Consider the following 14,524-nt stretch of genomic DNA (forward strand, 5'->3'; position numbering starts at 1 on the left):
ATTTTATATATATTTATATATATATAAAACACAATTTATTCCCTGTTATTCCTGCTTCCATTTTTTCTGTAATAAACAATGCGACAATGTAGTATTTCAAAATTGAACCTATTATTTCAAATGCAAATGAGCATATCTTTACCATTTGAGACCTGTGGGGCAAGGAAGAACCTGAGGGTTGTGCACGTTGCTCTCTTTCATGCCCCACACTTACTGGGTGTCCTTCTTGAGTAGGTGGATGGATGGAGGGATGGATAGATTGATGAATGCTTGAATCTCTTAAGAGAGTTGCCAAACCTCATAGTTCCATCTGTAAAAACTTTCTTGCCTGTGGAGGAGAACAATGTATAAATCTTAGTCTCCTTTTCCATCTAGATGTTGAAATGCTTCAGGCCAGTACATCTAACCCAATCCCTGGAGATGGTTTTTCTCGGGCCACTAAGGACTCTATGATCCGCAAGTTTTTAGAAGGTAAGTCATAGCCATGAGCAGGGAAGCCAAAAGAGTGACAGAGAAACAAATGCAAGACATTGTCTGATTCTTTATAAGGGTTGCTCCCCTCAAGGAATGGGCTGCGGCATACATGGCATGTGATGTGAATAGAGGCACTCTGCCTCCCCTGACCCCTCTACCGTGAGCTCCCCCATCAGCCCTTTAGAGGTGGGCCAGGAGTTCCAACCAGTGGAGCCACTTGTTTGGGTAAACAAGTTGCCTCTAGCAAGACCTCTTTTAAAATGCATATGTTGTTTTTATTTGGCCAAAATGTATTGAGTCCTTACTATGTGCAAAGCACTGTTCTGGATATTGGGGCTGGAGATACAAAGAAAAATAAGATATGATCAATACCTTCAAGGAGCCTTTACTCGCTGGTGAAGGAGGCGAATATATACAAAGATACTAAATTGAGGCTGTGTTGTATAGTGGTTAGGAACATAAACTCTGATCTATTCTCAATTTTCCCATCCAGTTAGCTGGAAAACCTTAGGCAAGTTACTCAGCTCCTCTGGGACTCAGTTTCCTCCATTGTAAAATGAGATAAATGTTGTGATAATTAAATGAGTTATTACGCATTAAGGTGTCAGAGCACCACCATGCACATAACAAGCAGTTAATGAAGATTTATTATTGTTATTATTATTACTGAAGGTTTCAAAGGTGAAGGATGTTAAGTTGCATGGGTAATTCTTTAACCCTGTCCAGTTGTTTACAATGTATGGTGCAGTCTGTTGATCAAGTAGATACAGAAAGCAGAGTGCTAAGAGGAGGGGGCTCAGAAGGGGACAAAAGTAGTTTTCACAGTGAAGAGGAGGGAAAAACTCTAAAGCAGTGGTAGACAAACCACAGCCTGGCCATTTGCCTGTCTTGTAAATAAAGTTTTATTGGAACACAACACGACCATTTATTTAGTATTGTATATGGCTGCTTTCATGTCACAAGAGCAGTTGAGTCCCTGCAACAGACCTTATGGCCTGCAAACCTTGAAATATTTACTGTTTGGATCTTTAAAAAAATGTGTGCTGACCCCAACTCTGGAACAAAAAGTTTTCCTGAGAGGGGAGTCCTGGGCAGTCTGTTTTTAAGCCCTTTTAAGAAGTACCACTTTCATTGGATAGTTGGCAGTGAATGCCCCACCTTTCTTAACTAGGGCTTTGACAGTTAGTCCTATCTAGGACTTTTCCTAGTTCTAATGGGATGAATAACTGAATCCCAGCAGTAAAACAGAGATGATAAATCCTTGTGCTCCTGTCCTTTCACTGCATCACTGGGTCAATGAAGGTAACACGAGTGTTTTCTCAGTTGCTTTGTGTGGTGTTCTGAGCAGATGATACAGGAAGTGATATTGGGGAAAGTTCTTTGCCAGGGGGCAGCACTGAGGAAACAAGGTAGGGTCCCTCACTCTGCTTTTATGACTGGCGATCAACCAGTTTGTTTGGCCACTGCTTTCAGTCACCTTTCTCTGCATTTCTAGGCAACAGCATGGAAATGACCAATCTGGAGAGAGATCAGTGCCATCTTGGTCAGGAAGAAGATGTTTATCACATGGTGGATGATGATGATGCCTTTTCCATGGACCTGGCCAGCAGGCCCCCTGTCCCAGTGCCCAGACCAGAGACCACTGCCCCTGGTGCTCACCAGCTGCCTGACAACGAACCATACATTTGTAAAGGCAAGTGTGACAGGGAATAATGTCCAGCTGGGTCTTTGGAGCTTCTCAACAGGGATTTCCTGGATGACCTGGTTTTCTGAACCATTGCTCAGAGACTATCCCCTTCTAAATGGTCTTCAACCAGCCCTAGGAGATGGGGTCATATCTTGGGACAGATTTTGAAGCTAGAATAGGAGTAATGACCAGAGTGAGTGCCAGCCTTCCTGAAAGTATTTATGTACAGTTGCAAAGGCAGGTAAACAAGAACCCTGATACATTTTTATCTCCTGAGACCCTTCCTGATATTATTAATTTTGAATTGCTAACATTTATTGAAATCTATCAAGAATACTCTATCTGGAACATGCCATTTAATCTTTGCAATAACCTATTAGGTAAGGACCATTATTGTCTCATTTTACAGATGAGGAAATAGAGGTTTTACAGAGGTCACTCAACCATTGCATAGCAAAGTCAAAATTTGAACTCAGGGAGTCTGATTTCACAGCCCTGGCTTTTAGACACTATGCGAGGCTGTCCATCTACCCATGTTATTAAAAATTAAGGTTTTGACTTTTTCATAATTATCCCCGGGACATTAGGTAGATACTGATAGCATTGTTAGTTTCACTATTTTTTGGACTTGGTTGCAATAATATGGTTACAAGTACTATAAGACTATTAGAAATAGGAGGACAGGTGGCTCATGCCTGTAATCCCAGCAGTTTGGGAGGCCGAGACAAGTGGATTGTTTGATCCCAGGAGTTCGAGGCTGGCCTGAGCAGCATGGCAAAACTCTGTCTTTACAAAAAAATACAAAAAATTAGCCAGGTGTGGTGGCACGCACTTGTAGTCCCAGCTGCTCAGGAGGCTCAAGGATTGCTTGAGCCTGGGAGGTGTAAGTTACAGTGAGCTGAGATTGAGCCACTGCACTCCAGCCTGGGCAACACAGCAAGACCCTGTCTGAAAAAGAAAAAAAAAATTGCCAGATCTGTGCTCCTGAACTATATTCTGTTTTTCAATGGTCTCATCATGTGGTTGGAGGTGTGGCAAAAGGGAATCATAAATTGGGGAAGATAGCATTCACCCAGAGCCCTAGGTAGTTGGGTTGGGGTTGCCAGATAAAATACAGGATGCCTAGTTAACTCTGAATTTCAAATAAATGGCAAATGAGTTTTTAGTGTATGTCCCAAATAGTACACACATTTTTGTTTTGCGAAATCCAGCAACCCTGAACTGGGTAGGAATACAGTTGTGAGATATTACGTACTGCCAGGTGCTGTCAGTGCTTCCTGCCTACAGTCTTCTTGGGTATCATCTCCTTGGCATGAGCAGCAGACACTGTTGGTTCCTTGCCCATGTCCCCTAGCTCTTTGCATTTCAGTGCTCATTGGCTGGACCCTACCTGTCAGCACCAGTGTCTTTCAGCCTGAGGGCTTCCTCTGGCACCTGGAGCCTTCTCTGCCCTCTTACAGGACAGGTTGAAAGCACTGGGGAATTAACACACAGAGTTGCTGCCCTCAACCAGTGCCTGACAGGAGGTATGGATCGGTGCCCAAGCTTACTTGCCGCTCTGGTGGGAGAATTCTTAGTTGTGCATTCTACATTGCGTTCTAGTGATTCCTAGGTTGCCTGCAGTGTAACTTGCTTGTTAACCCACCATTTATTGCACCATCCACTTCCCTGTCTCACCTCCATCACCTCTCAAATAGACTACTTGCATTTGAATCCTTGTCTCGGGTCCTGCTTCTGAGAGAACTCAATCTAAGAAGCGTGCAAATATATGCTGGTAATTCCTAAATAGCGGAGGGAGTAGGGAACAGTATTGATGGCATGGCTCCTTGTAGGGATGTGTTTGGACAGGGGCACAGGTGATTCCTCAAGAGCCCTGATGGACTTGCTAGGAAACTGTGGAGAAGCAAAGGAAAGGAGAGAGGCAGGAGATGACAAAAGGGGCAACGGCTTGGAGGCCAGAATACCTGGGTTCATCTCTCAGCTCTTTCATTCATTTTCCAGCTGTTCAGCATAGGATGTTGGGTAAGTCAATTCACCTTTCTTTTTTTTTGGGAGACAGGGTCTTGCTGTGTTGCCCAGGCTGGTCTTGAACTCCTGGGCTCAAACAATCCTCCTGCCTCAGCCTCCCAAAATGCTGGGATTATGGGTGTGAGCCACCATGTCCAGGCCATTTCACCCTTTTTTTAGCTTTAATTTCCTCATTATAAAATGGGTATTGTAATGATACACATATAGATTAATACATGTCCTTATAAGGACATGTCCCATTAATACATGTCCTTATAATACATACTAATACTCTGCCTTATTGTGAGGGTCAGATGAAATAATACAGAAGGAAGTACTTTATAAACTGTAAGGCATTGTAGAGACATCACTTGGGTTAACTAGCATGCCAAGGTATTGCTGACTATTGGCAACAGTCTCAAAGTTTAGATATGAATAATGATAATAAAAGCTAACGCTTAGTGTGTTTACATGGGCCAGGCACTGTTCTAAGCACTTTCCATGTATTAACTTGTTTAATCCTCATCACAATCCAGTGTAAGAACTATTATCATCCTCATTCTACGGATAAGAAACAGGGACAGGAAGAGGTCAAGCCACTTCTCCAAGATCATGTGGTTCACAAGCCACAGAGTTAGTATTTGGATTCAGAGAGCCTCTTTCAGAGCCCAGGGAGCCATAATCACCATGTCGTCTTACCATTAAGTGAGCCTTTGTCATGCCCCAGTTTTTTCTCCTAACCTTCATGAATCTGTCCCTCATAAGTGACCTCATCTTTTTTTTTTTTTAATACTTTAAGTTCTAGGGTACATGTGCACAATGTGCAGGTTTGTTACATATGTATACATGTGCCATGTTGATGTGCTGCACCCATTAACTCGTCATTTACATTAGGTATATCTCCTAATGCTATCCCTCCCCTCCCCCTCCCCACAATAGGACCCGGTGTGTGATGATCCGTTAATCTCTTTAGAGCTGTGCACACATTTTACTATTCTACTGCTTAGAGTTCTGTCTTATGGCACTAGTTGGCATTTTAAGTGGTACTTCCTTTTATTCTCAAATTTTAAGGCTCACATTTTCCATGGCTAGCTTCAGGTGCTCAGGAGTCCAGGCACATGTTCTTGTTCCCATTACCGTTTTCTTCAATGAGCTTGTAAATGCTGATCATATCCTCTGGCTAGCTTTGTCTTTCTAGTTTGAGATTGTGTCTGCTTAGTCTGCCATCACTTGACAATTCCTAGTCCTTCTCATTAATTGCCTCTTTCTACACTTTTGATTTACAGAACCACATATGGTGGTATAGGTATGGATTCATTATTATTATTATTTTGTACTGGATTTTGATAATTTTTCAGTAATCAGAATATTGTTTATCTCATAGTTTTTGCAGAAAAAAGTCAAGAGCGGCCTGGGAATTTCTACGTTTCCTCAGAGAGCCTCAGGAAAGGTAAGCCACATGTTATATGAACTGAACTTTTGTGTGGTTGAAGTGTTCATAGGTCAGTGATTTGCAAGTGTAACAATAGCTCCTTGGCATTGAAAAATAGAGGGATCTAGGCCAGGCATCATGGCTCACACCTGTAGTCCCAGCACTTTGGGAGGCTGAAGGGGGTGAATCACTTGAGGCCAGGAGTTTGAGACCAACTTGGGCAACATAGTGAGACCCTGTCTCTTAAATTAAATAAATAAATAAATACAATAGAAAGATCCAAGGATACTTTAGGGTGGCACTGTCTGAGAGTCTTGTACTGATGGTAAAGGGGAAGGGAAAGAGATCAGGGTCCTCTACAATGTTGTACAAATTGGTCATACAAAGGACCTTAATTAGTGGAAAGTGTCCATAAAGCACATAAAAGTATAATCTAAAAATGGAGGTTGATGCCAACAGGATGAAAGTAGGTGGCCCAGCACCCAGTCTTTACCTAATGATACAGTCTTGCTGGGCTGTTTACTTACCTTATCTATACTAGCTAAACTATACTTTGAATCAACTTTTATTTAAAAGGTATTTTGCTTGCCATTGGGGAACAACTTGGAAGTCTCATTTTTCTAAACAGTTGTAAAGGAAGTTTGAGGAGCTAAGTGCTCTTTCCATGTGCTAAGCAGAAACACTCAGTATTATCCCATTGAGGATTCTTTTGAAAAGTAGCCATGACACCATGTAAGCATTTGAAGGCATCCCACAAGGGCTCTGGTAGTGGGAGACTGGAACTGGTTGGCTTGTGCATTTTGATTTTTCCTCCACTGCGTCTCCCAACACCATTAAAGAGAGCCTTGAGAAGGGCAGACCTGGGAGAAGGCTGTGTGGGTGTGTGTGGACAGATAGTGAGTGGTTGGGCAGAATGATAGATAAACGTCTCTGAGGCTTTTTCAGTACTCACTGGTGAAGCCATTTCTCTTTATTTTTCATGTTATATCCCTGAATCACAATACCCAAATGGGGTCCTGCTGGAGAAATTCAGATTCAAATAGCCTTATATGAATTGAGTGAAACATCAAGTTGCCTCAGTGGCCCCACGGTCGCTGCGAATAGCTCATTCCCCACAGAACTGGAGTCACAGCCTGGAGAGAGATGAGGGTTGGCTTCGTATTTCTCTAGAAGCTCCAAAGCAGAGAACTGTGAATTTGTAATGTGGAAGAGAGGTTGGCACAGGAACAACCCGAGGGTAGCCAGCTGGAAGCCAGCACTTACTTTATACCTGATGCTGTTGGGCCTGGGTCATGATTCCACTGATGTTCCAGTCTCCTGGGGCATTTCATGCCCATGGGTCCACAATCACCGTGCCCCATGCTGCTTAGAGACAGTGAGGGATGAGAGTGGGGCTAAGAGAAGCATCCTGGCTAAACTCTTCCAGTATATTCTCTTCTGGGTGTGGATTGAAGTCTAAAGCAGTGGTTCTCAACTGGAAGTGATTTTGTACCCCCTCCCTAAAGAACATTTGGCAATATAAGGGAAATTTTTGGTTGTCACAACTAAAGAAGCAGGTGCTGCTAGCATTTAATGGGTAGAGGCCAGGGATGCTGCTGAACATCCTACAATACATAGGACGCACCCACACAGTAAGGAATTACCTGGCCCGAAATGTCAATAGTGCCAAGGTTGAGAAATGCTTGTCTAAAGGCATCTCAGTAGTTAAGACTTGGCTGCTTCTTCAAGAAAACACCAAATGGTGGGTGATGCTGATGCAGTGGAAGAGCCTGGGGGTCCTGGAATGGGAGACTGTGATGGCCTCCCTGGAGGCTTTGGCAGTGACATTCAGGCTGAGGTTGTGGCTGTGGCTGGGGCCAAGGCTCTGGAGTTCATGGAGGTAAGGCTGAGAACAAGGAGTGGACACCTATCACTAAGTTAGACCACCTGGCCAAAGACATGAAGATCAAGTCCTGGGAGAGCTCTCTTCTCTCTGTCCATCAAGGTGTCTAAGATCATTGACCTTTTCCTGGGGTCATCTCTCACGAATGGGGTTCTGAAGATTATGCTGACACAGAAGTTGACCCATGCTGGGCATTTCACCAGGTTCAAGGTGTTTGTTGCCTTTGAGGACTACAGTGGCCATGTTGTCTGGGTATTAAGTACTCCAAGGGGTTAGCCACTACCATCCAAGGGACCATCATCCCAGCCAAGCTCTCCACTGGACCTACACAGAGAGGCTACAGGGGGAACAAGATCAGCAAGCTCCACGCCGGCTTTTGCAACGTGACAGGTCACTGGCTCTGTGCTGGTGTGCCTTATCCCTGTCCCCAGGGGCACTAGCATTATCTTGGCCTCTGTGCCCAAGAAGCTGCTGCTGATGGCTGCTACACCTTGGCCAGGGACTGCACTGCCACCCTGGGCCACCTTTGATGCCGTCTCTAAGACCGATAGCAACTTGATCCCTGACCTCTGGAAAGAGACTGTATTCACCAAATTTCCCTACCAGGAATTCACTGACCGTCTCTCAAGACCCACACCAGAGTCTCTAAGCAGAAGACTCAGGTTCCAGCTGTGGTTACAACATTGGGTTTTTATATAAGAAAAATGAAATGAATGAAGTCTGTTAAAAATAATAGTAATAATAATTAAGACTTGGGAGAGTCAGCAGATTTCACACCTCCCTTAAATGTTGCAGCCTTGTCTGCTTTAGTGTGATAGGCTTTGGAATTATTAGCTGCGTTCTTCTGCCCTGATTTTATATTGTATCTCCCCCTTCTCTGATTTTATATTGTATCTCCCCCTTCTTGGCCACAAGTAATTGTTCTTTTGAGATGAATCCTCTTGAGCCTGTGACCAACCTCATTAACCCTACGCCTCTGGTGAGCGGTCCCCAGTGGGGGAACTGTCAAGCTGAGTTTTGCCATCCTTTCCAGGGCCGCCTGTCAGACCATGGAGGGACAGGCCTCAGTCGAGTATATATGACCCTTTTGCGGGGATGAAAACACCAGGCCAGCGGCAGCTTATCACCCTCCAGGAGCAGGTGAAGCTGGGCATTGTCAACGTGGATGAGGCTGTACTCCACTTCAAAGAGTGGCAGCTCAACCAGAAGAAACGATCGGAGTCATTTCGTTTCCAGCAGGTAACTAGCTTCGTATGGAATTTGTTTCATTTCTATTTCCCCACTTGACAGTGGAGGAGGGCTGGGCCATGGCTGTCTTGTGTATTGCTGTACATGACACCTGTGCCTGCAAATGTTTGAGTTTCATTGTGAACCAGTGAGTGTGTATGAGTGTCACCTCGGTCTGTAACCACATGGCTCCCTGGCTGAGAGCTGGGTAGCTTTTCTAGGTGCCATGAGGCTTGAGATCAGGAACAAAGACTCAGCTATAAACACTAACTCTGCTGCTGTGTCTCTCTGCATTTGGCTCCCTGCTTCTGCTTTCCAGCTTTTTTCTTTTCAGAGTCCCTCTCTCTATTCCTACTGCCAAATACCCTCATAACTATCACACTTTAGCACTCAAAGAGAACTTGGAAAACTACCAAGAAATATGATTAAATGAACAAAACAAGTTGCAGATGCAAAACCACCCAAATTAAAACAACTCAGACACCTCCACACACAAACTCTGTATTTCTGTGGACATGTATATAAATGCAAGGACAAAGATCTAGAAATGGCTACCTCAGGCCTATTCCAGGGGCCACCTCTCAGGAGAAGACTGGGATTGGAGGACTGGGATGTCAGAGGAGACTCTTGCTTTACCTGTATAGTTTGAAGCTTTTATGAGAATATAACTCCATACCTGTATCAAAAGTGTACACGATATATAATTAAAAACAATAAAAAATCTCAAACTCAACATTAGGAAGTTCCTTCTTAGTCCACCAATGCCTTTGTATTAAAAAGGAGGAAATGGGGCTCAGGAGGTTAAGGGACACATCCAAGGCAACTTTCCTAGTGAGGGGCCGAGTCAGGACTGGCACTACTATTGCTTTCTCTCTCCACCTCCCCAGGCTGCTTCCTTCAAAGCACTAGCCAGGCCCGACCCTGCTTACCCTCAGAGATCAGATGGGGTTGGGTGCGTTCAGGGTGGTACGGCCATAGACCCTGGTGGTGTGTATTCTAATCTCTGTTCTTACGCTATCTGACATACCAGCATCCCTCCAGGGCTGAGATGGGAGCCTGTCTTCTGGGACAGGATTAGTGGTGAAGAGTGGGGAAACGTGTCATCAGGCAGCATTTGCTGACCTCTGACAGTGCTATGTTAGGCATTGTGTTCAACATTAAATAGACCTGACCTCTTTCACTCCTCATACACGCATATGAAATAGGTATTATTCCTCCTGTTCTACAGAAAACTGAGGCTCAGAGAGGCAAAGAGGCAGTCAAGATTCAAATCTCCCCTTTCTCACCCTGTGCTCCCTTCACTATACCTTCTGCTTTCTTAGTGCTCCTTAAGACAGGGGCACCTGCTCTGCCAGATGCCTCCCTCCCTTTGGGGGCCTGAAGGGTGGGAGGGCACTCTGGAGAGCTGAATGCAGGAATCATGGGTGCTCCTCACTCAGGAGCCCCCAGGAGGCTGCAGTCCTGCTGAGAAAAGGCTGGCCCTGGCTAAACAATGTCTTTTTGCTCCTTGCCAAGTTGTGCAACCACGTGGCACAGTAGTTAAGAACAGCCAGGGCTCTGGAGCTGGCAGCCTGAATTTACATCTTTGTTCTGCTATTTGTGGCTGGATGACCTTGACCTTGCTGTGCCTCTGTTTTTCCACCTCTGTAATGTGAAGCGGGAGGTCTAGGTGATATAAGCCACTATAAGCAGCATCACTGGCACATAGTAAATACATAATAAATGTTAGCTGTCTTTCTTTTTTTCTTTCTTTTTTTTTTACATTTTCTTGTAGTGTAATGTAATTGCTAATATGAAGTATAATCTGTAAGCAATTAATACAAATATAAATAGGTATAAGCCACCACTAACTTAGTCTGCTGAAAAGCTTCTCAGCTAAAGTAGTTTGAGGATAAGTTGAAAGGAAATGAGAAGGGGTAGACAGGGCAGGTTTCCAGTGGGAACATAATTTATGTGCCTTATCATTATCATCAACTTGTATGTACCAGTCCATTGTTGCAGAAAGGTAAATCCTTTCCAAGTATTTTTTTGTTGTTGTTGTTATACTTTAAGTTCTCCGGTACATGTGCACAATGTGCAGGTTTGTTACATAGGTATACATGTGCCATGTCTTTCTTTGTTTATATCCAAGAGATCTCTTCCTTTCCCGTGAACTGGCCCAGAACTCTTGGGTGTAGCAGACAACTGGGGTTCATATTTAATATGGCAGAAGCCCAGCCCATGGGGGCTCACATTGTTTGGTCCTGATAGCCTCCGGGCACTTCCTGAGTATCTCCCCTCCAGGGGCTGGTGGTGTGGAGACATTTCTGGGTGGAGGCCTCATCTTCCTTTTCCTCTGCCTCTCTGTCCACTGCTCTGTCTCCTTCATGTCGCCCTCTTACAAGTGGACTCTGAAGCTTTCCTTCAGCTCCTTCTCTGTGCAGTCTGTGTCTCTGGTTCCACGTTTCCAGCCACCAGTTGGCTTTGTCCCTGTGAGGTGTCCCAGACTCGCAGCATGTCTAACAACAAACCATCCCTCAAGGCCGCTTTCCTTTCCCAACACCCTCTCTGTGCTCATCACATTGTCTTCTCCTGGAGACAGAGATCAGACCTCAGAGTCTCTTTGGCCTTCTCCCTTGCTTTTGCACACCCAGCCAGCGGCGTGTCCTGCTTGGTCTGCTCTGTGGCATTTGTCCTCTTGCATCTGCTCCTGTCTCTCCATTCCCACAGCCACATCCCCATGTCAGCTTCTGTTGCCTGCATCTGGCATACTCCATAGTCTCCAGGAAGGTCTGCTGGCCTCCGTTCCTTCTTCTCTAGTTGACTGGAACCTTAGAGCCATGACAGGCTCACAGTGTTCAATGTTTCCCTGCTGCCTCCTGGACACAGCTCAGTCTCTTCAGCCTGCAGCTGCAGATCAACTCCCCTTTCCCGTTTGGCCTCCTGCGACTCCCCCACATGAACCTTCTGCTGCAGCCAGATTGTCTGGACATTTTCCCTAGAATGCTCAGGCACTTAACTTTGGGATTATTGTTAATTGACTAAAATAGCAACAATCTTGACCCTCACATTGAATAAATCGATTCAACATTTATTGAATGACTACAATGGACCAGATGGCAGGATTATGGAAAGGTACAAGACCTGGTCTCTTGACCTTGGAGAGCTCACAGTATCTCGAAGAGGCAAGGCACAAGAGTGTGCACACACGATGAGACAGCGTAGCCCAAGTGCTGGATGGTTGGCATGGGCAGTCACTAAGGGCTGGAGCATCTTGGGAGGCATCAGGGAGAAAGTGGGCCTTGATCCAGACTCATGGAGAGGAACCAGCATCCCTGAAGGTCAGGGGAGTGATGTGAGAACACAGTCTCAGAGACGGGAATACCTGTGGAGTATTTGTGAGCCGGGCTAAGAGGCATACATGAGAGGGGCCGTATAGAACAGAGCTGGGAACCAGAGGGGAGGAAAGACAGTTTCTTCTGGAAGAGACGGCATCTCTTCAGGCACAGATTCTGTGAGTATTTGGATTTCTCTGGGGTCTGACTGTGAATGCACTGAGCCTCATTTGCATGCTGTAAATGTGACTGCAATGTGATATACCCTGCAAACAGCATACAATCGGAAAGAAACTCTCATTCCCAGAGGGTATCATTCTGTTGTACACTTAAAAAATAAACCAGCCGGGTGCGGTGGCTCACGCCTGTAATCCCAGTACTTTGGGAGGCCAAGGTGGGCAGATCATGAGGCAGGAGATCGAGACCATCCTGGCTAACACATGGTGAAACCCCATCTCTACTACAAATACAAAAAATAGCCCAGCGTGGTGGTTGGCGCCTGTAGTCCCAGCTACTTGGGAGGCTGAGGCAGGAGAATGGCGTGAACCCAGGAGGCAGAGCTTGCAGTGAGCCGAGGTAGCGCCACTGCACTCCAGCCTGGGCAACTGAGTGAGACTCCATCTCAAAATAAATAAATAAATTAATTAATAAAAACAATTTTTTTCCAGGAAAATCTTAAACGGCTAAGAGACAGCATCACCCGAAGACAGAGAGAGAAGCAAAAATCAGGAAAGCAGACAGGTATGTGGCTTCCTAGGGTGCTGCATTGTATGGGACATTGCTGTCATCTGTTGTCCTTGACTCTCCTTTTGGCTGTGGCCTGAGTGGGCAGAGCACTTGCCCAGCATTCGTCACACTCTTTACAGTTCTGGGTCCCCCACTAGACTATAAAGACCTTTTGCACAATGGTTATATCTTATTTATTCTGTAAACAATCTGGTACCTGATACATAAGACATGCACAGAAGTGAATAAGTGGATTCAGCTCTGCATCCTTCCACCTTTTCACTCAAAGAGGATGGTGATACTTCCTCTGCAGGCCCCTCACTCTCCCCTTGGCAGTTAGGAGGATGTATGTTTTTTAAGCAGAAAAAGGAAAAATCCCATATACACGGTGTCTGTTTCTGATTCTGGTTAGCAATGGCGTCATCTGGATCCACACCATTTAGTGCTTCAGAAGCCCATGCCCCGGGTGTAGCAGGGCTCCCACGGTGCAATAGCAGGGCTACAAATTCCAGTGGTGCACACTATGGACTGGGCCCGCTCCCCTTAAGCCTACCCTCTGTGCCAGCCATGTGGCACCACCATCCCTGAGCAAGAAGTTGGCATTTACCCACAATGCATCTTCCCACAGAGAGTCTCTGGAATAGTGGGCCTCTGTGATTAACCGAGGCCAACCTTACAGTAAGAGGAGCATGCAGGAGAAGGCTTTCAGAGGCACTCAGATCTTGAATGGATGGAGCCCTATTACATGAAGAACCAAGTTAAAATCTAGGTCTGTTTGTGCACAGCTTCCACAGTCTCTCTCCAGCTGCCATCAACTGCCTGACTTCCCATGAACCTAGTGGGACTGGTAACACCCTGGTCTCCAAACAGGACATTCTCTCCTGCCATGGGCCCCTTGCTCATGCCATGCCTCTTCCTTCTTATCTGTATGAAAACTACTGGGCTGCAAGATCCAGCCCTGGCAGTCCCTTCTCAGTAACGCCTTCCTGGACCACCCTAGGACATGGTATTCCTTACTCGTTCAAGTGTATGTGGGACCTACCACTCCTTCCATTTATCTGGCACTTCTCTTTTTCTGTCTCTGGTTGCTATCACCTCATTCTTTCATCCAAGCCATCAGCAGTCCACAGATGTCCAAAGCGCATCCTAAATCTGGTCATTTCTAACCATCTCCCATGGCACTGCTGCAGCCAAGCCATATCATCTCGTGACTAGACTAAGAGAGTAGCCACTCAGTCATCTCCCCATATTCACTCTTGTCTCTATAGTTAACCCATCGTAGCCAATGATGTTTAAAAAATTTAAAAATCAGATAATGCTACACCCTTGATGAAAGCCTTCCAGGGGCTCCTGTCCCACTCAGGGTAAAATCACATTCCTGCTCACAGCCTACAAGGCCCTATGTGATCTGACCCCTGAGCTCATCCTCCATTCTCCCCCAAACCCTGTGCCACAGTCCCTGGACTCCTTTTTATTGCTCTGACAAGCCAAGAGCATTTCTCCCTCAGGGCCTGTGCACTTGCCATTCCCCTGCCCTTCCCCATATCTTCACCTTCCGGCCCTTTTCATCCTTCAGAGTTCAGTGTAGCATCTCCTCATCAGAGGCCTTCTTTGCCATTCTCTCCAGAGTAGCCCTCCACGACTCACTTCCTGTTCCCTGGCGTCCTCTCTTTTCACATATCACAGACTGGAATCATCTTAGGTTTCTGTCCTCAAGGTTATGGTCCAACACCCCATCTCCCTCCTACTAGAAGCTCCACTTGGGCAAAAACTTG

At 45.6% G+C, this 14,524-nt stretch overlaps 1 protein-coding gene and 1 pseudogene across 2 annotated transcripts in view; both read left to right on the forward strand.

Annotated features, from left to right (window-relative positions):
- The window catches only part of PIK3AP1 (phosphoinositide-3-kinase adaptor protein 1), a 127,672-nt gene that overhangs the window by 93,458 nt on the left and 19,690 nt on the right, over positions 1-14,524 (forward strand). For both annotated transcript variants that reach the window (XM_011951203.1, XM_011951204.1), the window contains 5 exons: positions 376-471; positions 1,970-2,167; positions 5,553-5,618; positions 8,516-8,721; positions 12,692-12,764. In XM_011951203.1, the coding sequence (XP_011806593.1) occupies positions 376-471; positions 1,970-2,167; positions 5,553-5,618; positions 8,516-8,721; positions 12,692-12,764 (639 nt within the window). The remainder of the gene's footprint in view (positions 1-375; positions 472-1,969; positions 2,168-5,552; positions 5,619-8,515; positions 8,722-12,691; positions 12,765-14,524) is intronic.
- On the forward strand, positions 7,339-8,195 carry LOC105518297 (annotated as a pseudogene).

Source organism: Colobus angolensis, unplaced genomic scaffold (genome assembly GCF_000951035.1).
Source record: "Colobus angolensis palliatus isolate OR3802 unplaced genomic scaffold, Cang.pa_1.0 Scaffold316, whole genome shotgun sequence".
NCBI classification, from domain to species: Eukaryota; Metazoa; Chordata; class Mammalia; order Primates; family Cercopithecidae; genus Colobus; species Colobus angolensis.